General features: G+C 44.1%; 1 protein-coding gene across 1 annotated transcript in view; it reads left to right on the forward strand.

Annotated features, from left to right (window-relative positions):
* Window positions 1–27,329, forward strand: part of lrpprc (leucine-rich pentatricopeptide repeat containing) — a 77,190-nt gene that overhangs the window by 15,889 nt on the left and 33,972 nt on the right. The window contains exons 15-25 of the mRNA XM_050070943.1: window positions 1,483–1,510; window positions 2,190–2,247; window positions 3,225–3,331; window positions 4,682–4,759; window positions 4,988–5,059; window positions 5,895–6,008; window positions 6,128–6,258; window positions 6,552–6,637; window positions 14,400–14,607; window positions 20,607–20,731; window positions 23,576–23,682. Of these exons, the coding sequence (XP_049926900.1) occupies window positions 1,483–1,510; window positions 2,190–2,247; window positions 3,225–3,331; window positions 4,682–4,759; window positions 4,988–5,059; window positions 5,895–6,008; window positions 6,128–6,258; window positions 6,552–6,637; window positions 14,400–14,607; window positions 20,607–20,731; window positions 23,576–23,682 (1,114 nt within the window). The remainder of the gene's footprint in view (window positions 1–1,482; window positions 1,511–2,189; window positions 2,248–3,224; window positions 3,332–4,681; window positions 4,760–4,987; window positions 5,060–5,894; window positions 6,009–6,127; window positions 6,259–6,551; window positions 6,638–14,399; window positions 14,608–20,606; window positions 20,732–23,575; window positions 23,683–27,329) is intronic.

The raw sequence follows: 27,329 nt of genomic DNA on the forward strand, positions 1-27,329 counted from the left end.
GCTGACTTGTCTGCAGGAGCCAAAGTTATTTCCTCTACAAAAAAAGCTCACTCAGCTGAGCTCAACTTCAAAGTTTAAATTCAGTCAATACATTCTCTCCTCAGTGGACTTTGATTATTTAACTAACATAATGGATAAAGTAAAGATGGGAGTAGTTACAGCAGATGCACGATTGCAGCAAAAGAGTTTTAGCTCATTTCCAAACCACAAATAGATTACCTGATTTTTGTTGCAGAATTTGGCATGTCTTCTGTGTGTGTGTGTGTGTGTGTGTGTGTGTGTGTGTGTGTGTGGCCGGCCGTTCTAAATATTTAAAACCAGTGCATCCAGAAACTGTTTGTCCCTCTCTTTTTGTGTCTGAATCCTCTCCCTCTCCTCCATTTGCTTTGCTCTCGTTGCATTAACGCACACATACACACACACACCTACACACTCCTCTGACTGTTAGGTTGCCTGACAGGGTCATAATTGGGCTTGTCACTTGGGGAGCGTGTGTGTGTACGTGTGTGCGCGCGAGCGTCGTGTCATTGCAAAGCGGGACCTGCCCCTGTCAAAGACAAGGTCAGGGGATAATTTAATCATTAAAGACCTCTTCTTCTCTCTTCTCCTCTCATCTCTCATCTCCCCCTCTCTCCTCCTCTCCGCCAACTAGCTGACAACGCCAGAAATGTCACACGTTGTCATCATTTAGCCTGTGTGTGTGTGTGTGTGAGAGTTTGTGTGTGTCTTTGTGTGTGTCTTTGTGGTTTCCCAGGCTTTTGTGCTGCAGTCTCTCCTCTCTTGTACTGTGGGATCGAGGGTGTCAAACTGAAAAATCCGTTGCTCTGACTTGCCGTATTGTATTGTGCTACACTGTCAATTCAGGAGCTATGACACTGTCAGGATTATGGTTACTTGAATCAAATCCCTGTTACTGCCAACAGTGTGTTAATCCATCTAAATTCGTATATATGAAATATTTACGCAGTAGGTAGGGAATTGGATATTCCAAATGGAGGAGAAAATCTAAAAAATCTCACACAAATAGATAAAATCTAATATATTGTTACAGATTTAAAACAGTACTCACATCCTACAGATTAAATCTAAATCCCCGGTTCAGCAACAGTACAAAGTTCACAGAGAGTACAAACATTCGATAGTAAAGAGAGCTTAGTTCAGAGACATGTCGCAATATTGTGATTTGACAGTTTCATGGGGAGCGAAGCAGAGTTTGTAGGAGAGCGAAGAAACACATGGAGAGGAGAGGAGAAAAACTCTGTTGGAAGTGTGTGTGAGTGTGTGAGTGTGTGGTGGAGCTGTGTCTCTTAAGGAGATGTATTTTCAGAAATGTCCTTTTTATGTTTTGTGGCCTAAAAGCAAAACGTAGCGTCACTTATGAGCAAATTGCACATTAACCCTGACACGATGGGAGTCTTGTTGACCCACTGGTGGTGCATGTCGACACGGTGCTCATGTCTTGTCCTCTACTGCCCCCTGCAGGTCCTCGGATGTGGAGAGCATGGTGAAGGTACGTTGAAAATGTGCCCACACTGAGTTGAGTGTCTGTGGAGAATCATACAAGAGTATGGACCATAGTGAAAGAGAAAATGATTATTAAAGTTAGATTATTTACAGCATTTGGTGAATCTCCAGCTGTCTGTTAAGGGTGGTTATTAAGATGAGTTAAAAAGCTTATCCCTTAAGGGGCATTTTTAGATAAGATTGGTAACATAAAAAGCACACAGTTCATTCACACACATAAAGATGTCCAAAATGTAAACTACTACAAAATATAGGTGGCTACGGGTAAAAAAGATACTTTAAAAAAGAAATGACTGGTTGCAGATTAGTCAATGCAAGCCCTAACTGCAGCTGCACAATTAACCAAAATAATATTAAGATTTTTGTAAAGGTTAAATGTGCCGCAACATGCCGTTATAAATGGTGCTACAGAGATGTCCCGTCCTGCAAGTCATACTCCACATGCAAGGGAACGTGCTTGTTAGGAACAGACCCTGGCAAAAAATTATATTAGCATTTTTAAGTTTTCTGTGGTTGAAATAAAATGCAAAAATGACCATTTCCACTAAATTTGCAGCTCATGTCACAAAAGCAATATCTGCCAAAATAAATGCAACAGGATAGTGACCTTATAAAGTTAAATGTTTGTCCCACTGTGTGTTTAAAACATTCATTTATTTCCCCAGATCACTGAGCTCTTATACAAAGACAAGCGCTTCTCCAAAGGAAACACCAAGAGTTCTGGTAAGGGAGCATTTCTATAAACTGTTCTCACCGGCAAGGCAAGATGTTCATATGTGACAGTGTCCTTGTATGCAAGGTGTGTGTGTGTGTGTGTGTGTGTATGTGTGTGTTTGTGTAGGTGAGAAAGGGAGGGCGCCTTCGTGTGTGTGTGTGTGTGTGTGTGTGTGTGTGTCATCTATCACGTATCGGTATTCAAACTTGCAGACTGCAGCCTCTGCCTCACTCAGCTTCCAACTATAATTCAGATGACAGAAAGATGCCCAGTGTGTAAGTGTGTGTGTATCTGTGTGTGTGTTTATGTTCAGTCTCAGTAGCAGGATACTGCTGACCGGCCCTCTTCTCGTCATGAAGCCTGAGTGTGTTTATGTCCAGGTGTGTGTGTGTGTGTGTGTGTGTAAGTGAAAGACCTGCTCTCTCCATCGCAGGAAATAGAGCCTGGCTGCTGACACAGCGCTGAGTAGTTAAAAGTGTGTGTGTGTGTGTGTGTCAGTACCGAGCAGCGTCCCCAGTCTGGCTGTGTGTGTGTAGAGCGTTAATGTCGCTCCGTGTCAGTGTGTGTGTCACGGAGAGTCCCCAGCGCTGGAACTGGTGTTTGTGCTGGTGGGAGCGATGGAGACTGTTATCCATGTCACATCCCATTAGACGACATCTGCGTATGTGTGTTTATGTGTGTGTGTGTGTGTGTGTGTGTGTGTGTGAGTGTGAGAGAGTTGAAGTAGGGGGAAGCTGTCACTGCCAGCCATCGCACATTCACTCACACTCCAGCCCCAAAAGCAGCCTCTGTCAGCAGAAACACAAACACACACTCTGCAGAGGTTACAGAAAAATAGTATAAATGCACAAATGGATGCAGTGACTGACACGGACGCAAATGAAATTTATTCCCAAGACAAATGCTCACTGTGTGTGTGTGTGTGTGTGTGTGTGTGTGTGTGTGTGTGTATATGTGTGTGTGTGTGTCATTACTTCCCCGACAGAGACGGCATCGTACCTCTTGTACAATCTGATCGACAGCATGTCAGACACGGAGGTGCAGGCGCACGAAGACAAACTGCGGGCATACTTCAATCAACTACAGGCTCAGGTACACACACACACACACACACTGAGATGAGGTTACTAAAAACAAACACACACACCACTCATTCATACATTAAAGCCCCTCTCCCACTGCACAAACCTGCTAACATCTGGCCTTTTTTATCTAATGGGAAAGGTCATAGTTGGCACTCACTCCCGGGACAAATGACTGCAGTACTCACAGGTATTTATCGGCTCCAGCTCCGTTTTGCTTTGATCGGCAGCGATGGAAATACAACACCTGGGTGGGCCACTAATTTTAGCCCCTTTGCCGATGCAATGCAATGATACCTTACCGTCTCCGCCCAAGCAGCACTAGAACATGGTTCCGATTTAGTCGGCATCGAGTTTGAAGGAGAGGCTGAATTAGTAGGAGACATAAGAAGGGAGTAACCACCAGAACTTTTTGACTGGCCGTCATGCTGCTTTCTACAAAGACCTGCGTACTTGCGCTAATTTTGGTGGAAAAAGGGTATAATATATAATATCCAGTTCATTTATAACCTTCCTGCTTTAAAGGAGCTTACACACTCTGATCTGAGATGATTTGCAGTGTTTAATCACACTCGGATTATTCACAATACACACACACACACACACTACGGAACACATGACCTCCTCCCGGCGCTCCATTTCTGAAGAGTGGTTTGAGCTGGGACATCCAGACATGTCATGGAAGATTAAATCATGTTTTACACTTTGGGTCAAAGGTCACGTCTTAACTGGCTGTTTGAAGTTCAGTAAAGTAGCTTTCTGGTCCAATGTGGAACGTTTTTAGAGTCACAGAAAAGTCCCAAAATAATCAAAAATGTCACGTAAAATTATATCTTTCATCGTGTTACTCAGGACGCTGTGGAGTTTATAGACACTGAAAACCTTCAGTTGTCAATAAGCACTCAGGAACTTTTATCAAGTAGGGACTGATGTTTGTTTTAGTGAGTTCTTCATCAGCAGTAGTATCTTTTAAGTCTTAAGTCTTAAATACACATTTGAAGGCCAGGGCTACCAGACAGCCATGGCTGGAGGCATTATGTTTTCGGGTTGTCTGTCTGTCCGCCTGTCAAGTTCTCGTGAAGCTGATATCTGAAGAACGCCCAAACGTCCACTTGCGCTCATCAATGAACTGAAAACGCCACTGTGACCTAACGAAATATGTTTCTGGCCGAAGCTCCAGAATTCACGCTCTAATTTTGACATAAATATCTTAAAGAATAAACTCATGAAGTGATGACGTTTTATATCCAACAGGTCAAAGGTCAGCTTTACTGTGACATCCTAATGTTCTGCAAAGGTGGTGTTCCCCTTCAGCTCTCAACCTTTGACCTTATCCTCCCTCCCTCTTGTTTCTCTGCAGAACATAACCATTTCCCTGAACATCTACAGAGGCATCAGGAACCTTCTGGAGTCCTACCACATCCCAGAGCTCATCAAGGTAGAGCGCCTGATCTCTGGTCTGTTACTGTCACATTGTTCCCATTGAAGTGACTTTATCATTGAACTCTAAGATCTTTAAGAGTCACTTGCACCGGTAGAGTCACACACTCAGCAGGCAAAGGCACAACATGAAGACATATTTGTACTGTTAATGTTGTCTGTACTGTTCTTGTCCTAATGATGTAGATGTCATATGTTAACTCTGTGTGATGTGTGTGTGTGTCAGGATGTGATCCTCTTGGTGAACCCCAAAGACAAACTGGCCGATGGCTCTATGCCAGCTGTTTTCCACGTCCCTGTAAGTAGGACAGTGTGAAAGAGAGAGTGAAAAGTTGTGTGGAAAAATGCTATGAGATGCAACACAATTCATTTTGATGCACATGTTTATCTTTGAGACAGTTTGTATTGCTTTGACTTTGCTTTAACTTCGAATCTCAATATAATTGGAAAAAAAAAAAAGATTTAATAGAGCATATAATCTAATATCTAATAATTTCCTTTAACGGCCCTGACACACCAGGCTGATAGTCAAATGTTGGTCAATGACGGGCTGTTGGTGGGCGTTTGTCGCCCTAGTTTTTGCGGTATGTCCTGCACCATTGGCACTAGTCAGCCCTCGTCAGCTGACTTAAAATGTTGAATAGGTGGTGGAGCCGACGCACGAGAAGAGAAACAGAAGTGAGGAAAGCAAACAAACGACTCAGAGAGCATGAGATCAAAACAAACTTGTAATATTTGGGAAGATGTTTGATTGAGCTGTTTAGCAGGAAAGGAAAAATGTTTGTGCGATCCTGTCGATCTTCCAGTTTCTCTTTTTGAATGCCGAATACAGACTACATCGTACTACATACTCGAACGTATGTGCTAGTTGGCTGTCAGTAGTCTATGCAGCATGTTGAAGCACATTCTTTGGCCTTCATCACCACTTGCTCTCTGATGTCAGTTTGGTGTGTCTGGGCTTTGAAGGCGTGTGTAATTTTGTAAGATAATTTGGGTAGTTTACACTTAATACAGAACTCTTCTGTGGAGACAGGTGTGCATGCATAAGATGTATTTTGTGTCTATTACAATAGGCTCATGTATGTATGTGTTTGGTGATGTACATTTGTCTAACACCTTTTTATCTCCATCAGAAAAATGAGGATAAGGTGCCAGCACTTGAGAGCAAATTGGCCGAACTGAAAGCAGAGAACCAACCAGTCGGCCTTATTCTCAAACAAACCATATACGCTCTCTGCGTTGAGGAGGTAGGATTTGTTTGGATGCCTCAGTCATTTCCTTTTCTTGAAATTAGCTGCTTTGTCTGTGTGTCTTAGTTCAGAGAGCCTTGGGGTTTTTTTTTCTGAGAGTTTTGTTATCTGATCAGAACCTGCAGCGCGCCCTTGAGCTGAAGCAGCAGCACGAGGAGGAGATGTCAGTCGGCAGCTACGCGCACCTCATCAGCCTGTGCTGTCGCCACGACAATGCGGAGGAGGCGCTCAACCTGAAGAGGGAAATGTGAGTGAAGCAAGATACACACAAATTTGCGACGCACACACAAGGTAGCGCCCGACCAGCAGCAGGCCATTAAAGTTTAACTTGAGTGGTATTAGGGGAGACATTAATGTAGTGGCCAGCCGCTCTGTTGACTGGCTAGAACACAGGAAACTCTCCCTTCCTCCCTTGTTTCCTTCTCTTCACTCAACACCTCGTCAGACTGAAGTCCAACAGGAGAGCGTACAATAGATGAGATGCATTACTGTAAGTGGAATACATTAATCTCACCCGTCTCTCACGCTCTCTGTTTTTAGAGATCGTAAGGACTCATCAACAGTGCTGGATACCAGTAAATACCTCTCACTGGTCAGGACCTTTGCCAAGAATGACAAAGTGGAGGGTAAGTTCATCTAGGGCTGCAACTAATGGTTATTTTTGCCATTAATTTTTGAGCCCATTTAACATACGATATGTGATTTTCTGCTGCTAGGGTCTCTCAATGAAAGCAGTAACAAAAGACGCAACAATGCCGTCATTGCAGCCAGTTTCTCCCAGTTAGAATTCCTTCAGTGTTCATTGTTCAGGAGGTTTTTAACAGGAGCCGAATTATCCGCAGAGAACTCTTCCTCTCCAAAACAAACAGACCAGGTGATTTAAACTGCTGAAAATGTTAAAAAAATCAGTCTTTCTCCGATGCTGTTTGGCACGGCAGGGGCTGGCGGAGAGCTGATGCTGAAATTTGCTCAGCTTGTTTCTCTGATAACTTCAGATCCAGACGTCTGATAACTAACATCCTTCATCTGGTTAAGGCATATAGTTAAGAACAACGAAGTTTTAAAAAGTGTTTAATTAAATGTGGCTGAACACTGGATAAAAAGTCAGTTAATAACAGCTTCTTGAAGACACGGCCACAACAGAACAGACTACAACCCTGATGCATTGTGGTCACCACAGGTGATGGCACCTGGTCTGTTTGTTTTGGAGAGGAAGAGACCTCTGAACAATGAACACTGAAGGAATTCTAACCAGGAGAAGTTTCAGCTGGTTGCAATCCGCAGTTGTCGCCACTAGATCCCACTAAATCTTACACACTTTTTCTTTTAAGTGTCATTTTCTATTTAAAAAATTGCACATGACAACTTGTCAGAGCCAACACAACTTTTCCAAACTGCTTATTTTGTCACAAACTAAAATATATTCAATAGCATTTTTGTTTGAGGGATTTAAATCGAATATCAAGATTGTTCGTAACTTTGTGACAATTGATTAACAGACTAATCCCACCCGCACTTAGTCCCTCACCACTCTTTCTCTGGCAGTAAAAAGGCCTTCAGATGTGAGTGTGTGTGTGGTTGAGCTTGTGTGTGCGTGTGTGTGTGTGAGTGTGTCACCAACTCTGTCACAATCTGTCTTTCTCCCTCCCTCAAACCACATTAGCCGGCCATTTTCAGAATGCTACGGTGGGTTTCCTTCAGCCCATCGAAGACCCAATTACCATCAGTTTTGCCGCTCTGCTTTTTGCACACAATGACAGGCAAAATGTTTCCCTTGTCTGTCCTCGCCTCTCCTCCCCTCCGCTCTCTTTCCCTCTGTCTTCATCTCCGTCTCTCTACCTGACCCTCTCTCCCCTACTCTGTCTCGAAGCGTGTCATTCTCTCATTCTCACCCCCCCCCTCACACACACATCCGCGTCAGTGAGAAATGAGAGAGGGGGAAAATTACAGGACTGTGTGTATTTTTCCAGAATTATTGAAATCCGCCTTGATGCTAATGGCAGATCATGTCCGCCGAAGTGCTTGAGCATTTCACACACACACTCACACACACACATGCCGCGCCACGCAAATTTGCATGTGAATTCAAGCAAAAGGCATTTGGTGGGCACGGCGGTTGGTGTGTCCGCCTGTGTGTGTGTGTGTGTGTTTGGGGTGTGTATAGGCAGCCCTAACGCATTTGCCATTAGCCAGAGTGTGCATATGGAGGGGACGCTTGTCAGCCACATTAGCACACATGGCTAACCTTGATGTTAGCCTGTCCCCACCCAGACGCTGGTCCACCCGGCTCCCAGCACACACCAGGCCCGGCTGAAGATCATGTCTCCTGGCATCTTGCTTTATTTCTCACCCTCTCTAATGGCTTTGTTGTTTTTGCCCTTGGTTCAAAGCCTCCCACCTCACCAGGCAACTTTGTTTTTACCTCACTTCATCCTTTTGACTTTATCCTTATGCCGCCTCCCTTCCACCATTACTCTCTTACTGTTCTTTATAATTACTTCCTCCATCTTCACATCTGTCTTCATATCTGTCCATCTATCCATCTGTCTAACCGTCCATCTCTCTATTTGTGTGTGGGGTTTTTCCTAGAAGATTTTGGTGCAGAAACAATACCAACACTGTTAGGTAACGTACAGCTTTCATGTTAGCCATTAATGTAATAGGGATAGGCATGAATTTCACGCATTCAGTTTGTGCTCCATCAGACATCACTTGATCTAAGGTTACAGGCAGAATGGTGACCAGGCGTAAAAGTGATGTTTGGAATATTCACACACACTTTTGTTTGGGTGCTAATTTCAGACCCTATTCTTATTTTAGATTCATTTTTGTGAGTAAGTGAGTACTAATAAATTCAAGTAACTGAATAAGGAAATTACTTAAAATGTCCATTCCTACTTATCTGTACAGAGAACTCATTTACACACACACACTGTACATGCCTGTTAAGCACTATAAGCACTGTGGCATCAACGTTTGTGTTAAGCTCACCTTCATCATCCAACCTCAGAAACTGTACATAAAAAGTGAAAAAAGACTTTGACATAAAAAGATTGTGTTCCAGCTTCTCCTTGAAATCATAACATGTACCTGTTAGTTGCTAAGTGCTGATCTCACCATCCCACCCTATATTAGGCTGCAGCCCCTTCAGTCATGCCCCCCTTACAGCAATTCTTTTCTGGACACGATGCAAACAAGCGAGCAAACATCAGATAGTTGTAGTGTTTCCCAGTGAAAATATCCTAACCTGCTCCGTGCGTCAGCAAACAAGCTCAGCGACTCGCCATGGCTCTGCTTTGGCGAAGCTTCGGGCACTTTTAACCTTTTCAGAGCAACAGCAAGCTGTTACTTAGGCTCACTCAGGGTTTGATAATCTTCCTGAATGTTGTTGTCGCTCATAAATACATGTGCACACATTGCTCCATCTGCCAGAGTTGGAAGAGGTGTTAAACTGTGTGAATCCCTTAAAATTAACATAATATATCCACCTCATTGCTGCAGTCCATATCAGTGATACTTGACATGATGATTGACTTGTTTCTGTTTTACTGTGAATAGTGTCGTTGTTATTAATTACCCAGATCGCATGGTAACAGTTCGACTTAAACACATAGCTGTGAGTTGAATTCAGTTTAGGGATCACTTAGTAACAACTAATTTGACATCCATAAGCTTTTTTGGTTTCAACTTTAACCTCTAAATTAATTAAACAGGTTCAGGTGTAGATTAACTATTGTTCATCTGTGTTGGGATTCAGTGATTGTTCCCACTCCCAAGTACTAAACTTAAAGATGCTGGTTATTAGTTTTAAATTAAAACTATAATTTCACACATTTGAAGGCAGTGGGAAACAAATTGTATAAAATCCAGTGTTCTTCGCTAACAAAAATGTAATTTAAAAAAATTATAAGCTGCTTCTAAAAATGCAGAAAATATTTTTTTAACCAGTTTTGGCTTAAAATGTCTTTTAACTTAAAAACAGCATGCTGGTACAACAGTGTATCATTAGGTCACTTTTTTGTATATCCTAGGGTGCGGCAATATATTTATTATTTTGATATTATATGTGACTAGATATCGTCTTAGATTTTGGCTGTCATAACATTGTAAGTGTTTTCTTTTCCTGGTTTTGAAGGCTGCATCTTAAAGCACCATCATTTAACTCTACAATATCATCAAAATATAAATATCGAGGTATTTGGTACAAAACAATATCATGATATTTTCTCCATATCACCCACCCTTGTGCATCCCTCCCTGAGTGAGTGCATCCTGTAATCTATGGTTCCTGCGACCCAGTGAACCTGCCATACGTATCACCACGGGCCTGAACACCCCACTTACCTCCTTCTACCTCCACTTCTCTCCCTCCATTTTTTAAATACACCTCTCCTCTATCACCAAGCGTCTCTTTGACCTGCCCTTGCCCCTCAGCCTCCGTCTGTCCATCCTCCCACTTTGGTAAAGACAACTTGTTCTGGCTTTAGGTGGTCCTGGACTCGTGTTCCCTGTGTGTAAGTGTGAGTGTGTGTGTGTGTCACTAGCAGTCAAGTCATGGAACATTAGATGGTCCATTGGGCTGTGTGATGTTTGTTTACCTGGCCTGTCTGCCTCCCCATCTCTTGATGTGTGTGTGTCAGTGTGTGTGTGTGGGGTCTGGCTCGCTTTGCTGGCCACGATGCTCGGCTGAGCTGATGGATATGCATACTGGCTAAACGGACGGATAAAGGGAGAGATGGCAGGGGGGGACGAGGGGAGGTGGGGTTGGACGTAGGACGGAGGGATGTTAGCTAGTGTAGCTCCATTTGGGCAGATCAACTCCAAGCCATTGGTCTCAGTGATTAGTGGGTCTGTCAGAGAGTGATGGAGAGAGGTGTGGATGGAGGGAGGGAGGGAGGTAGACATGGAGAGAGACACAGAGAGTCACAAAGCGAGAATAAGTTGCATATGAAGTGATAAACAGTACAGACGTGACAGTAGGTCAGGTCATTATAGGGCAATTGTTTAATGCTGATACCATCTGTGAGCAGATTGATCTTCACTGCATCTTTGTGTTTTTATGTCAGAAGCTGTTTGTGCTTTTGTTTAAAAGAGACACTTATCCGCTTTAGTTTGTGACTCTCTTATCTGTGTTTACACTAATGGCTCAAGTACAAGTGGACATCAACCCCACTGTATTGGCAGCAGAATAACAGCGCCGGTTACTTAATTCTGTTTTCCAGTCACATACTCAGACGTGCGCTCTATGACAGGCTCCTGAAAGCGCTCAGTTTTGGGACCACGGAGGAATTGCCTCTGTCCAGGCTATTTACAGTAGAAGTTGTGAGACTTTTCTAGGGATGTCCCAATCAAGTTTTTCTGCCGCTGATCCTGATCTGAGTCATTTAATATTGAGTCCTGATTCAATACTTCTTTTTTCCTACTTAATTCAGCGGCACACTGCATGCTTCAAAATACTTTAAAGTTATTAAAATCAATCCAATGTATATGTTTGCCAACTTAATATCTCTGCAACAGCTCTGGAATGCAATTAAGGAGGAAAAATCCCTGCATCAAGCTGTTCCTTAATGTCTTTTTAAACTACTATTACAATGTACTATATACTATATACCAGTGGTTCCCAACTGGTTGGTCGAGGTCCAAAAGTGGGTCTGAATGGACCACAAGTGGATCGCAAACATGTCAAGTTTGGAAAAAAACACACTTTACTTTGAAGTACAGAATATCTGGCACATAGCTTTTATTTTGAAGTGCCGTTTCCTGCTGCAGAGTGAGTGACTGACGGATCGCTACCTGACAGAGACAGCAAACTAGCACGACAACATGGCCAAACGCAGTATGACGCCAAGTATATTAAACCGTGTGGACCTTAAACTAATGACTGCAGACAGATTTCATCTGCACATCTTTTGCACGGATTACATTAATAAATTTAAACCCTTGAAATTGCACTTGCAGTGGCGTTGTGAGTGTCTGCGGTGAAACACCATGCACCATAGATCACAAACGAGTATCGTCGGCATTGCTATGCATGAAAGCAATGCAAGAAAAATAACGTGTGTGACAGCTGACGTAAAACAGAGACTCTGATCTGGCTCTGTATAGCTCAATATAGCTATCCTCGATCAGTTAAAAAATGTTTTGATCTACCCCGATATTCATGTTTGAGATCGGATCAGGACATCCCTACACTTATCCAAACATTGAGAATTTATGTCCTCAGCGGCAGCAACACTGCTGCTTACTCCTGTAGGTTAAATTGAGTTAACTTACACTTTAGGGTCTGATGAACTCCAGCAGATGCTCTCAGGGCCATGACCGTATACGTCCTCTGAGAGCTGTTTTGCTGTGAAGTAGCTGCAAATTTTTTCCTGTGAAGCCAATACAGTAATCAACCAAATTACAAAATAGTAGAGGCAAAAGTAGTTCCTCCTGGATTTCATAGGCTTCATGCATCATCAAAGCAGCATGAACAGGTGAAAATTGATTCATGATTGACTCATTAATAACTGGACGAATTGTTCATGTGAGAATAAAACCACACTGTTCAGCGTGTCCTAAATTACCGCACCAAAAAATGCAGAATGAAGGTTTCACATCATGTTTTAACATTTTATTCAAGACTTTTTTTCCTAAACTGTTTTCTTCATCAAGTGTACGAGAGCACACGCATGCAGAGTTTGTCACGCAGACAGGCAGGCACGCCTCTATCAAAGCGTCCCTCACTTTCATGCATATCATCAGGGAGTTGCCTTGCACCGCCCTTAGCAGTAATTTTTGTGGGTAAATGTGAGCCATTCATGTCGCACGTTTGAATCTTCACAGCCGGAAACAAGGAAGAGAGTTCGGTGACTCGTTTGAAACTGTGGACAAAATTGCAGTGTCGTGCAGAATTCAATGGGATTAGTTGAATTTGTGTTAATTGTTGTGATGGCAACATGGCGACATCCTGGTGCGAGCCACTGAAGCAGCTACTTTCTGAATGTACAGATATTTTCCTGCAGAAATCTATGTTACAGTGGCGATGAAAGTGTGATGCATCATCATACGAGTGACAGAGAACTTCACGGTTTGCCTTTTTTCCACTCCTGTCAAACCCTCCTCCAGCAAACCAAACTTATCCCTCTGACAAGCCTCACCCCCCTCTCATTGTCCTCCCTGTACACCGCCCCCCCCCCCCCCTTTCCCTGTTTAGCTGTGCCCCCCCCATCTATTTTCCCCTGTCCCATTAAATCTGTGACAGCCTTTGGTTCCCATCGCCATAACAACTGGCACAGAGAGGTGGAGAGATGGAGAGACAGACTGAAATTAGGATGCCAAAGCACTCACCAGTGGCCCTGTCCCTCAGCCCACAAGTGTGTGTGTGTCAGTGTGTGTGCGCTCCCAGTAGAGAGTGACACTCCTGTTTTGAAGGGTTTGTTATATTACCAGCTATGTAGGTGTTAGTATCATTAGACCCACGTTTGTTCACTTTAACTTTATTTGCTTTTCTGTGTTTGTGTGCGCTTCAGTCTTTCACCAACGTAAGGAGATATTTGTCGGGTGAATTTTAAGCAAGGTGGTCATGTTGCCCTGCAGTTGGAGGACCGGCTAAATACACATTATTCAAATGTATTCTGTGTCTCTGCATCTCTCCATCTCCTCCCCTCCTCTTGGTCACGCTGTATAGATTAGTATCTGTGGTGGAGAGCGGCTGTATCGCTGTCAGCCCATTAGCAGCTGTCTAAATAGACAGTAAACGCATCTTAATTACCTTACCCTGATACACCACATATACACACACGCTCCCTTTTTCACCATTTAGCCCCTAGTGTTGGCCAGATGGGCGCGTGGCCCGGTAAAAAGCCCTCCATTACCGGCTGGACTTGACCAAACTGATCCACCCCTCAGCCCGCTTACCGAGGTCTCACTGGGGCCACGGCGGGCCCTTGTCGCCACATACCTATAATTTAGCCCCCCAAGTGCTTTCCACATGGCCACGGCAAAAAGCCGGCCTCCATTGTAGGGGTCCGGTAATTGTAGTCTCGTTTAGAAAACCGCAAGTAGCAATTAGCGCAGAGTTGGCATTATACGGGGTTGGATTTGCATCCCCGCTGGGCACAAAATGCTGTTTTAATATGGGTTTGTTTTCCCCACATGGAATTAGCTAAAGGGGCCTTTTATCATATTCACACACCCTACTCTTCTCCCAGCCAAGCTCTGCCCACCTCTCACTCTCTATCCCCTGCGTTATCTCTTTATCTCCTTGTCTTTTGTTCTTTTCATTCGTCCTTTCGTCTTCACCTCTAAATCACTCCCACCGTCTCTTCATCGTTTGATCGAGAGTCTCACCGAGCATCACATATGTTGAGACTGATCTTACTTTACCTCTCGTTCCCTCCATCACAGAGGCAGTGGACATCCTGAAGGAGATGAAGGCGAAGGAGGTGGTGTTGGATAACCTGGCTGTCTCCCTGCTCTTCCACACCTTAAACTCTTTGGTGACCAAGGGCGGCCCCGACACCATCCGACGCCTGCAGGACACCATCTTCACCCTCGGACTGACCAAGCCCTCAACGAATCTCTGCTCGCCCCTTGTTGGTGCCTACCTGGAAAGGTAAAACAAACTCTTAACGGTGTTACAAATCACAAAACCACAGCCAAACACACTTTGCCCACGTAGACACGGATTTAAAACATCAATTGGTGTTATGGTATGTTTTATTTCTAAGTTCTCCACTCGCCAGCCAGCCAGCTCACTTTTGTTTTCAGATTTGTGTCTTCATCTGCCAAATCCAGTTGCCAGGTGTGTGTATGTATGTGTGTCTCAATGAGTCACTCATCCCTCCCTATGATCATAGCTGAGGTTACATTCTGGGTCAGCGATTCAGACAGAGAGAGGATGTGGAAATTGCTCATTTATGTGTGTATGTGTGTTAGAGCCAGGTTTTGTTTGTTAGAGGATTCGCCAGCTGCAACCTCTCCCATGAGCCCCCACCCCTGATCCCCTGAAACACCCACTGCTACACTCAGAGGTGTAAGTGTGTACGTGTGGGCGAGAGATGGCCATCGATGCTTCTTCCCATAATGCAAACATGCAAATGATCGTTACCAAACACTGGGGTTACCGGTATTGCCCCACCCCTCGACTCTATTCAGTATATGTGTGTTATTCAGCGTATGTGTGTGTTCTGTTTGTCAGAGCGGCTTTTAAGTAGATCAACTCATTAGCATGTTAATTATGTACAGAGCACTAATTGCTGGATTTACCACAGCCACGCAGTGCGCCGTCAGGGGCTACACACACACACACACACACACACACACACACACACCCTGCACATGCATTCATACACACTGTTTACCTCTAGTGTACATGCTGCAGCAGAGGTAGAAGCTTGTGCACCCACACACATGTGCTCAGATGCTCACACACACCGGTGCTCCCCTGCCGCTGTTTGTTTTGCTGTAAGTCTGGTCTCTGGCACCAACAGAGTTTCCAGGTTCACTCATTAATCACTGCCTCTGTGAGATTAGCAGGCTAATTTACTCCTGGGTCATCAACAGCAGCCAAAACACAAACACACACACACACTCGCACACACCAGCTTACCGTAGCCCTGCTCACAAATCAAGTGCCAGTTGTACTTCCTCCAAATGATACTGCAGTGAACACACACTAATGAACACAAGTGAACAAGCTAAGCTAACTGCTGGTATTTTAGCTGGCTGGTTGTCAAGGCTCTGAAATAGTCAACAAATTAAAGGTAGAGCCTGATGTGCAGATAAAATGAGTTTGTGGTCCACTTCACCTGAGCATAGGGTAGATTGTTGTTGAGAGAGTTTAGCTTCTCTAAACAACAGCAGCAACATATTTCTTCTCATTTTCTCTCTTTAGCAACTTTTATTTTAGCCTCCTCCCTGCTGGAGTGAGATCATTTATTGCACCAACTTATTGGCAGCACATCAGTATCGGCCGATATTCGCCTTGTTGACCATCAATCGATCTGCAAATAAGAGGACATGCACCAATGGCAGCGGTAATACTTCTTCGAAACAAACAGCGTCCCGTCGACAATAGAAAATGTCATTGGGACGAAAAGAGATCTTTGCCAGTATGCCTTTGGCATAAAACAACAAAGTAAACTCACTATCAAAGCAGCAGGGGACGCACCAAACTGTTTCCCTGATAGTGCTACAATGTGAACAAGGTGTTGAAATCAGCAAGAGAGGAGAGCTAGTAAATGAGTGACTGAACTAACAGCTAAGGGAGGTGGCATTGCGTTACATTGTGATGTCTTAAATCTCTGTTCAGTAAAAACTAGTGTTGGGCAAAGGTAAATTATAACGTTATCATGATGTGTTAAAATGTAATCTTGTAAAATTTAGTTTTTTGGTGAGAAATCGAATAAATACAGTTGTTTAAAGAAGAACAGCAACAATGCTATCAGCTAATTTTTTATTTTAAAGAAGTTATCGGCCCAGAATTTCACAATTATGAATTCCTACAAAATTTCAGGCCATGAATAGTCTTGAAAATGGTTTGGTGAATAACAACAGATTAATAAATGAAGCCAGAGTTGTAACTATGAACAGCTTTGCTTTTCATCGGCATCAAGAAAATGACAAGAGACAGGATGCGTCCCTCTTCGTTCTATCATGAAACCCTTTGTGTTAAAAAGGCTTTAGGGAACTGAATCGTTCTATAACTTTGTCTCTTGTGAAGATGCATAAGAAGTGTGAAGTGTTGTAAAGCGGATTGAACATGTGGTTAGAGCAGTGGTTCGGCCAGGCCTCGGGGCAGGTTTGAGTACCACAGCACTTGACTTTTGCGCTCCAGCTGAATCTATCTCCTCGCTCTCCTCTCCTCTGTTTTTCATCTTTTATCTTCATCTAATCGTCCCCACCTCTTCATTCCGTCAGTCAGGGGACAAACAGACAGTCGGGGGGAGGAGGGACGGAGGGAAGCGATAAAAGAGGACAAAGCAGGCATCACTCCCGCCTGCACCCGTCTCATCGCTGCGTCAGCGCTAATGACTTAATGAACACTTCTCCGGCAGATTAGCCCTTGACAGCCCATCATACGCGCCGCCCCGTTAGCCTTCATGCCCGTCCGCTCAGTGTTGTGTGCGCTAACCTGCTACTACGCTAGCCCAGATTGCCACATCCTCATGGAAGTGATTAGCGACAGGAAATGCTAATGAGTCCAACAAAATGAAGAGCTGGCAGGACATGTGTGATAAGACAGAGAAACGGTGGCGGGAGAGGAGGAGGAGCTGGGAGGGGGGTTAGAGAGCTGATGGGAGATGAGTGGCTTGGAGGAAAACGTACCTCATCCACTTCCACTATTTTCTGTCTTGTGTTCATGGATTTTGATTGAGGCCTAAAATGAGAGGAGAGCATCCCATAGCTGATGAGCACAGTTGAAAAGACAAAGACATCTTTAGTAGATAAATAGAAGCAGCTGGTAAGGGGCGCCTTTAGCCTCTTTCAGCTCATTGCTTTAGAGGCGACTGGTTTCAGCTAAGAATTTCTAATAAACTCACTGTACATCACCTATCTAGCACCAATAGCAGGCGAACAAAGTTAGTAGTTAGCTGGTTAACACAGTTGAGTGCTCAGCATTTCAAGAGACAGATATTTCCCTCAGGGGTTGGAGGAGACCAAAACATAGCTAAAAGATATTGAACTTACATTGGTCAGGTTGCCAAAAACAAAACTCCAGATTAATGCTAATGTAGCCGTGCCATATCGACATTATCAGGTTGTATGTAATTTTCACCTGGTTTAACTGTCTCTAACACCCTTTTCCCACCAAAATGAGTGCATGTGTGCGGGGAAACACGCTAAAAATAGGTGATAGGCTAGACCGAACATCGGCAGTAGACCAGAGCCGTCTACGCTGGTCTGCAGTAGACGAATGTGTCTGGAATGCCACATCAGCGTCATGGACACGCTGTGAAACAGGGTTAGTAAACAGTAGAAAGCAGCATGGAGGCCAGTGAAAATGTACGTTGGTTACTAATGCTTCTGTTTCTTGTTAAGTCTCTCTCTCAAACTCTGTGCTAACTTTGAACGATGTTCGAGCAGTGCTTGGATGGAGATGGATAGTACTTTGTGGTTGCGCATCATTTCACAACACTGGAAAAGGGGTGAGAATTAGCATGTCCAACCTGGTATCATATTTCCATTATTGCTGATTGGAGCCAATAAATACAAAGGACTACTGCAGAGTCATTTGTCCTGGTAATGAATGCTGATTGTAACCTTTCCCATTAAATACAAAAGCCAGATGTTTGTGGGTGTTGGTTTTTTTATTTTGTCCAGTGGGAAAGGGGCCAAAATAATCAATAAACACACACACACACACACACACACACACACACACACTCCCAGTGATGTAGGCTTCGGTAACTGCATCATGTGAGCACTCACCTGTGTGGCTGACATAAACATTAGTAAGTGCCATTCTTCGACCGATGTAACAGCGGGCTAGTGGTGTCATGATCGCAGTCTCATTTGCGTTTCGAGACACAGACACCTCGTCCTCCCCCACGCAAGGACAGTGGCTTGATAACAGGCCTGCCGATCTCCTCCGAACAAAAGAGGGGGACGGAGAGGGAGAGAAATAAGGAGGGGGAGTGAGATGAGGCAAAATGAGCTTCCTTGTCTAATCCTTCAGGTTTCCACTGAGCAAAGCGCTCCGCTTTTTTTTTTTCAGGGCTTAATTGGCTGGAAAGTGGCTGACATGCAAAGTTGAGGACATTAACAGGGCTGTGCGCCGCAGTAAATGGCAACGCAAAGTGACAGTTAAATTGTACCTAGGGGAAATTATCCATCTTTCGACATCCTTAGCTCTTTTTTGGGGTGGATCAGTGGGCGGAGAGAGGGGGAGAGGGGAGGAAGGCAGAGGGGGTGTAATTGCAACGCCAGGCCCTTTTTTTTGCCAAGAGTGATGGGATGTTTTTTTAAGATGTCTCATTAGGATGGAGGGATTATAAGTAGGTGTGGAGGAGTGTGAGGGAGGAAAAAATGAGGTGGACAGATAGACAGGCTGAAACATCCACCAACACGACTTGGCTTCACATGTAGAAACGGCTCAAGTGTAAAAAGCCACACTGCACCACAACAGTTGAGGTAATTGTTACGTTAATTCTGCAGTTTTCTTCTCGTCCTTGTCTCATTTTTGGGATAAATTGCACACCCAGGACTGCACCCGCCCCACTCCCTCGGTCAGAGTCTGTCTCCGCACTCTTTCTCCCGTTTTCAAAAATCTCTTAGTCTCTCTTCTGAGTTGTTCAATCAGACTGTTGTGCGGTTGAACAGCCTCTTGACTGGCGCTGCTGAATAATGTTGTCCCTCTTCATTTCAATTAGCGGACCTCTTTACCTTCCAACCTTAATCACTCCATTCCTCCTCCCCTCCATCGCTCTCTTTTGCTGTGGCCTCACAGAAGCCGAACTCAAGGTCACACCATTTCCTGTTTTTTTTTTTTTTTTTTTTTTCCGGGTTGTTGGTCTTTTTGGGCATATTTCTCTTACCCACTTGTCTAATTGATTAGAGGAGAAAACACTTCAGAAATTATACCTGTTCCCTCTCACGCTCTGTCCATCTGTCTGTTTCTCATTCACTTACTACCTCCCCCATAGGTGCCCTATCTGCTTTGACCTCTGCGTGATTGACATGGTAATTACCCAATCAACAGATTGATGGCAGCGCTGTCACAATAGAGGGGATTGAAGTGGTCTCTCTCCCTCCCCCTTCTCTCAGCTTCACATTCTCTCGCTTCCTTTCGCTGTCTCCGTCTCTCTACTTTTCTCGTTATCACTCCATCAGGCGCACTCATCCTCCCGCTCGCGCTCTTTTGTTTGTTCGGGAGGGACAGGCCAAGCGAGGGAGGACAGGAGGATAGATTGAGCAAGAAAAGGATGACATGAGACGAAGGGAGCAAGCCGGTGGTGGTGGTGGGGGTCTCTAATGTTGTTGCCATATTTCTGCTAAATTGCTCAGCTGGGGGGCGAGGTCATCGGATGGGGAGCGAGAGCTGACAGCGTGAAATCAAAAGCAGCACGGTGTGGGGAAAAAGAGAAGGAAGGGAGGAAGGAGGAGAGAGGATCAGGAGGAAAAGGGAAATGAGAAAAGAGGAAATGAGGGGAGGTTAAAGAGGGTTGGAGAGGACAAAGGAGGAGAAAGCAAGAGAAGTTGGAAGGTGCAAGAGGAGCCGGGCAGAGAGGGTAAAGATCAGTCGAGTCCTTTTGTCTGTTGCATTGCTTCTCCTCTAAAAGCCTGTCCAGAGAGATATTAGCCCCTCGCCGACAGGTGTGTGAGAGTGTGCCTGATTGTGTGAGAATGATGTATTGGGGCCAAAAGGCTTCATCACCTGCAGTTGTGCTGTCATGAAATCAAAGGCCTGTATTGTTGCGGAGGGTCACAGTGCTTGAAAAGGAGGTCACAGGGTTAACACCCCATGATACACTCTCTATTCTCTGCAGACACAATCCTGTACATATCTGATTGGACAGACCTGACATCTAACTTGCTCCCTGTTCTCCTTCTTTGTATTTTTGTGTGCGTGTGCGTGTGTGTGTGTGTGGTCACGTGCTTGCATGCTTGCAGAAGGGACCTGTCCGGAGCTCTAGAGGCAGCAATGGAGTGTCACAAGCTCTACAGCCAGCTTCCTCGCATCCATGACATCCTTGTTCAACTGGTGGAGAAAGGAGACACAGAACTGCTGCAGAAAGGTGACACATTTTCTCATCTCTTTGTGATCCATTAATCTGTTGCTTAATAATTTCCGTAGTTTACCACACAAAAAGAAAAGTCAAGCATTTGCTGGTTCTACCCTCTGAGGGTTTTTTAAATTTTTGCTATTCTAAATGAGATACTTTTGCAAAATAAGCAATTTAAATACTTCACTTGGAGTTCTTGAAATTTTGAATTTCACAGACTGTTTGGTCAACAAAAACTACAGTTCCTGCAGCGTCCCCACGTTACCCAGATAATTTAATTGAACCATAGCCCCCTTTTACACTGCCTGTTCAAGGGGAACATCACACCATTATTCCGCCTCGCCGTTCTGTGTAAAACTTAGGGCCACAGAATGGAGTGACAGAGATGTTCTGCCTTAGAGCCAACTGTGGAGGTAGGGGCAGTGCTGATTGACATGTATATAAAAGGGACACCCAGCAGGACGGGGCAGGTGTGACATTTTGATGATGCGCCAAGTGTGTGAGGCACCACTGGAAGATTTAAAAAGCAGCTTGTAGTAGTTAGCAGCTAATTCAAAGAAGAAGAACAGCAACTGAAAATGCAAGTTGGGTCATGCAAAATGAGGTCCAGGAGCTCCTCACAGGCCGAACAGAGGGCAAGATCAGCCGCCAAGTTTGTCATGTCACACTTGAGGCTGACGCTGTGGTGCTGAACATCAAGGCCACCAGCATGATGTCTAAAAGCACACACTGGGGCAGCATTATGACGGTGTCGTTCAAGAAGTTTATTGTCATAAGCACAGTAAAATCACAGTGGTTTACACCATACAGTGAAATTCCTAATTTCCAGTCTCCCTTCATGCCAAATAACAATAATAAAAAATAGAACTCAAGTTAGATTAGTTTGGTTCTTTGTAATAAAGCAAAGGCGGCGTTAGAAAGAGTCTTTGTTGCGGCAGTATCGAGGGATCTCTGTGTAAAAGGGCTCATGAAGAAATGTCAGGAAATTACAGGATCAAGAAAGATAAAACAAAGGTCAGCAAAGACAGAGGTCACCAGTTGGATTTAAACAGGGGATGTTGGGGTTCATTGTCAGCACCTAAAACTCCTAAGCCACATTGGTGCCCCAGAGCCATGTTTTATTTAAAAATGCACAAACATCACATTTTGTTTTGTCCTAATAAAGAGTGGCTGTAAACACGGTCACTGCTTCTCAGAAATATATTCTAATATTCTTTTATACTTTGTGTTTCTGCTGATTAACTCAAACCCTCTATTATTCATTTCTGTGTGGGGCAAAGCTGATCCAAAGTGCCCGAGCAGTGTTTGCATTAAACCTGCGCGTAACAAGTGGCAACAACTCCAAGAGTGTGTAAGAGGACAGGAGAGTGAGAAAGGTTCAGACCGGGGTCGTGGTGAAGCACGTCCGACGATCACGTTTTGCGTTCTCCCTGTATGTCGACAGCGGAGCGGTGAACAGGTCAAGTTCAATGTGCCGCGGGGGGCAAGTGGCTCTGGAGTGCGTAAAGGTTGAAACCGCGCAGTGGAGCACCTCTCCACCTCCTTCCCTCCCCTTTCACCCACTCCCTCATCCACCCTTCCCTCCCACCCTCGTCTCTGACCCCCCGGAAAGGTGACAGACCCTCACAGTCGGGCGCTGCACCCTCAAAAACAAAATGACTTTTACAATGATTGTCTGACAAAGGCCAGTGTGTACACCAGTGCCAGCTTACCAGTGGTTATGGGAATAACAAATGGTTCTGTCTCCCACTCCTTCGCATAAAGCAGGAGAGAGGGATGACCTAAACCTTGAGTCAAACTCAACCTGACGGCATCGTGAGTGCATGTTGAGTGCCGTAGCCTGCTGCGCCACGCCACGCTCCTATGGACCCGTGCTGTTACAGTGCATGGATAGTCACCTTAAAATAAAATACACCACCAGAAAAAAAAGCAGAAATGTACTGGAACCAAAATGTGCAGACTTCCAGCAGACCGGCCTTCAGCGCTCCAAAACACTTTAAAACATTGCTTGTCAAAAGATCTTGACTCACATGTCTGACCTTGGTTTGAGTTCAAGCATCAACAGAAAAGTAAAATGTGGGGGTTTTGTGAGGTCCTGGCAACCATAGCAACCGCTCAACTACTTTGAAACAAGAAAAGGTCATCACACAGAACATGCTTTTAACCTGGAGGTCTCTGTCATGGTGAAATCTACAGGATGGTGGAGGAGGACAAGTGAATTAATTAATGCTATTAATGAGCCAATGCATTGAAGGTTTACACCAGAACCTCAAATTAGGATTTGCACCCAGAAAATGTGACTTTACTTTAGTCCACTGATTCTGAAACTTGTCTACAAATGTGTCTACATTTAGATTTAGACCATGAATCAATTCCTTAATGATTAAAGTTCTCTCTGTTGACTTCAGATGAGAGCAAGTAAAGGGAGAGGGATTATTCTTTCTTCTGCTTTGCTGAATATGCAGGTCCATTTGGATAACTGAAAGTTTGCTGTGTGTGTGTGTGTGTGTGTGTGTGTGTGTGTGTGTGTGTGTGTGTGTGTGTGTGGTACCTGTCCTGAAGCTGCTGGACGGAGATAGTACGTAACGCTGAGCAGAGCGCTTTAGCAAGTTTACCATCAGAGCTTAGGCTTTCATTCGGGACCTGTGTGCGCTTGTGTGTGTGTGTGTTTGTTTGAGAGCAGAGTTGATACGGCTGCTTTGTGCCTGGCACATTGTGCCAAATAATGGAATCAGAAGGAAAAAGATGAAGTGTGTGGTGTGTTTGTTCACCTTGCAGGCATTTTATTCACAGCCTTTCTCTGCTCTGTTAACCCCGTCTCTGTCTCGCTGTCTGCGTCTCTGTCTCTCCCCTCAGCCATGGACTTTCTGAGTCGAGAGCGAGGAGAGATGACCATGCTGTATGATCTGTTCTTTGCATTCCTGCAGACAGGCCGCTTCCGTGAGGCTCGCAAGATTATTGAGGTAAACACACACACACACACACACACACACACACACACACACACACTTAATCACAAAGGAACTTTGGGAGCCAGGTAGGATATTCTGACATTGCTTCTTCCTGGGTTTTGTGTATCCTAGTTTTTATAAAGTGACATGTATAAACCAGCCTGGTCTCATTTCCAAAGGGTCAGAATGCGCTGCTTGGGCAGTGCATTCAGCATCTTTTTTTGGGCATTTTGCCTTTAATGGACAGGACAGCCAAGTGTGAAAGGGGGAGAGAGAGAGAGAGAGAGAGAGAGAAGGGATGACATTCAGCACAGGGCCACAGGCTGGACTCGAACCCGGGCCGCTGCGACAACAGCCTTGTACATGGGGCGNAGCATCTTTTTTTGGGCATTTTGCCTTTAATGGACAGGACAGCCAAGTGTGAAAGGGGGAGAGAGAGAGAGAGGATGACATTCAGCAAAGGGCCACAGGCTGGACTCGAACCCGGGCTGCTGCGACAACAGCCTTGTACATGGGGCGCCTGCTCTGTCCACTAAGCCATCGACGCCCCTGTGCATTCAGCATCATTATTGTGACGTGGTGTGTCTGTGTGAGATGGACCATGCTGTCCAAAAATTCCAGTGTAAATCCATCAGCGTCATTATTAGGCGCTCAGAGCAACGAACGTAGTTTCAAGAACCTGACAGTCTGCTCAGGATGGGCGCAACTGGAGGTTGATGGGTCCAACAAACCACAGACTTTGAACCAGGAGAGTGGCATCAAAAACAAACGCTGGTTGCAGCTTTTGTTGCTCTAGAAACCAGCTGTTGTTTTTTTGGCGACACATTGCCACATTCCCTGACGCGTGTGTTGCATTCAAAGCCAGGTGTTTTTGGTAACATCTGCAGTCTGTTCCTAGACATAACCATGCAGTTTTGTTGCCAAAACCCAACTGCTAACCCATTTTGTAAGTCGCCGCACTTGACTAACGCCAGCCACAATCTCTTCCTAACCATAACCAAGTTGTCCTGTTGCCCAAACCTAACCACCGACGAAATTCTCAGTGTTTCAGATGTGCGATTCACACACTTAACTGCAGATTAAAGTAACTTCTACAAAACACAAGTTAACTCCTATTACTATTAATTATTATGAGAACAATATCTGTCAGTGCTATTTCACCAGTTTTAACGGAAAGAAATCGGACTACTTCCTGAGTGACAAAGCAATCATATCATATGTCTATAGCACAGAGCAGCTGTTGAGCAGCAAACGCTTGGTCAGATTTTGATTTCTGTACTGTCATAACCATACACATACACATACATGACAACAAGTTCAGATGATCTGGGGGAGCAAATTTTTACAAGTAGAGGGATAACTGATCATTTAATGAACAGCATAAATAGTGTAAATAACGAACAATGATGGGGCCTGATTTCACAGGACTGAGAACTCCTACATAAGTGGAAGACAGGTATTTGTATTTGATTTTCCTGGCTGCTACCTGACAACAAAATAGGAGAACAAAAGTCAGGATGACATCTGCACGACTGTCAGGAGCCACAGAGGACACACATGATGTAAAAGCCCTACTCTTGTTGTTATTGTGGCTCATCTGACCTGAATATTTTGTGTATATTTATATCTTTGTCGTCTTAAGTCCTGCTATAAGCCCTGTAGATTAGTGTGAGAAAAAGAGAGAGGCAGAGCGGACAGATGAGAAGCGATTTTCACATGGATAAATTGGGACGGGCAGTCGGGGACTGGATGGTGGGACAGAGAGATTGATGAACAAACGAAAAGAGGGATGAGCCTGACATGGGAGGAAAGAGAACAAGGCCATTATGTTGTCTGATCAGGATGAGAACAAAACTGAGGGGGAAAATACCTTAACTCCCTCGCTCTGACGCCGCTCACTCTCGTGTCCTGGTGTGCACCAAAAGAGGGATTTGTCCCTCTTGAGGATTTCCAAACCCTCTTAAATATTATCGACATGTTATTGTGGCTCTCATTCCCCTTCTGCTAGATTGTATTGCTGTTATCCTACTTATAACAGAGAGTCAGCTACATGCCGGGGGTGGGGGTGGGGGGTGCGATTGTTGATGCCTTGTAAATGTACATGTTGTCCTTGATGTCAGAGGGAAGATGTAGGTTAGAGAGACAAAAAGCTCAGCTGCCTCACCCCCATCTGGTGAGTTTGGTTTGTCATGGACACACAGAGTGAAGGTGAAGCTGCAGTTCTTGTGTGTATGGATGGAGCATCTTCAACAGACCCAGCTGTAGCATTTACAGCAGAACGTTAGCTATTGTGCTTACCCAGGGATTCACTTCTTCCCCTCAATAACAGAAAACAAACAACAACATTTCTCAAATTATGACCTTGAACCCATGAAGACATTTAATTATATGGCTCTTTCTACATGTGATGGCTATTGCTCAGTGTGTGAAGTGTCAGAATTCCACAAATTCCTATGCTGTAAAGCCCTGTGAGGCAAATTGTGATTTTTGATATTGGGCTTTATAAATAAAATTGATTGATTGATTGAAATTCCACAGTTTTGATTGAACAGTGACTATGGACTCAAATGTTTTTATTTTATTGTTTTTATTAATTGTTTAGTCTTTAAAAGATGAGATAAGCCTTTATTGATCCATTTCCAATTCAGACATTGCAGCAGCACAAGGACAGAATGAAGTTCTAGAGAAATAAAGATTAGTTTAGTAAATATGTAGAAAGTGTACACCAAAATACTGTATACTTTAACTGAATAATGATATTTAGTGTTGTCTGTATTAAAGCAAAACAGAAATTTAACATAGTTTATGATGTGGTGAGACAGTATAATGTATTAACACCAAATAGGATGCTGTAGTACACTGTAAACTATAAGTTATAGTAGTATTCGATGCAGTGTTATAGTATTAATAGTAATAGATTGACAACTTGTAAAAACAATTTCCCAGAGCCGAAGGTGTGACGTTTTTGTCCAACTCTCAAACCAAAGCTATTCAATTTATAATGATGTAAAACAAGAGCAATCGATCACATTCAGGACTATGGGTACGATTTTAGAAATTCTAGATTAGATTAGTTTATTTGTCCTATTAGGAAAGTTTTCTTCACGCTTCCATACATCTTGAGTGCCAACCCGACATATACACATACCCCACAGATACTTGCACATTTACACGTCACTGCCGTTTTTGAGTTTTGTTTAGTTCTGTGATGGCCTTGGCGACGAAGCTATTGTTGAATCTGATTTTTTTTTTTTGGTGAGGTCATGAGGGTCATTTACGTTAACTTACTTACTTGGCACAGTGCAGTCTCGCATAGCAAGGCATAGTGTGAGATATTTTTTGTCTGAACCTATCTTAATTCTGCAGACGGGTAAAAACACTTTTGGTTGTTAATATTTTTTTAAACCAATCACAATCATCATGGGCGGCGTTAAGCCCAGGATGCAACGACAGAGCAAAATAGTGTCGGGAGGGAATTGGCATTAATATGTCTAAATTCCTGCAAAAGAAAATGCCACATAAAACATTAAAAGATGTATTGGCGTGTAGGTAGCTGGTTTGGAGGTGGGTTTTTATGCACAGTGCTAAAACAAAGTGTGGAGAGAAATGTGGCTATGTAAGGGTAGTTGTCGCATAGCATAGCATAGCATAGCATAGCA

This window comes from Epinephelus moara, chromosome 19 (assembly GCF_006386435.1).
Source record: "Epinephelus moara isolate mb chromosome 19, YSFRI_EMoa_1.0, whole genome shotgun sequence".
Taxonomy (NCBI): domain Eukaryota; kingdom Metazoa; phylum Chordata; class Actinopteri; order Perciformes; family Serranidae; genus Epinephelus; species Epinephelus moara.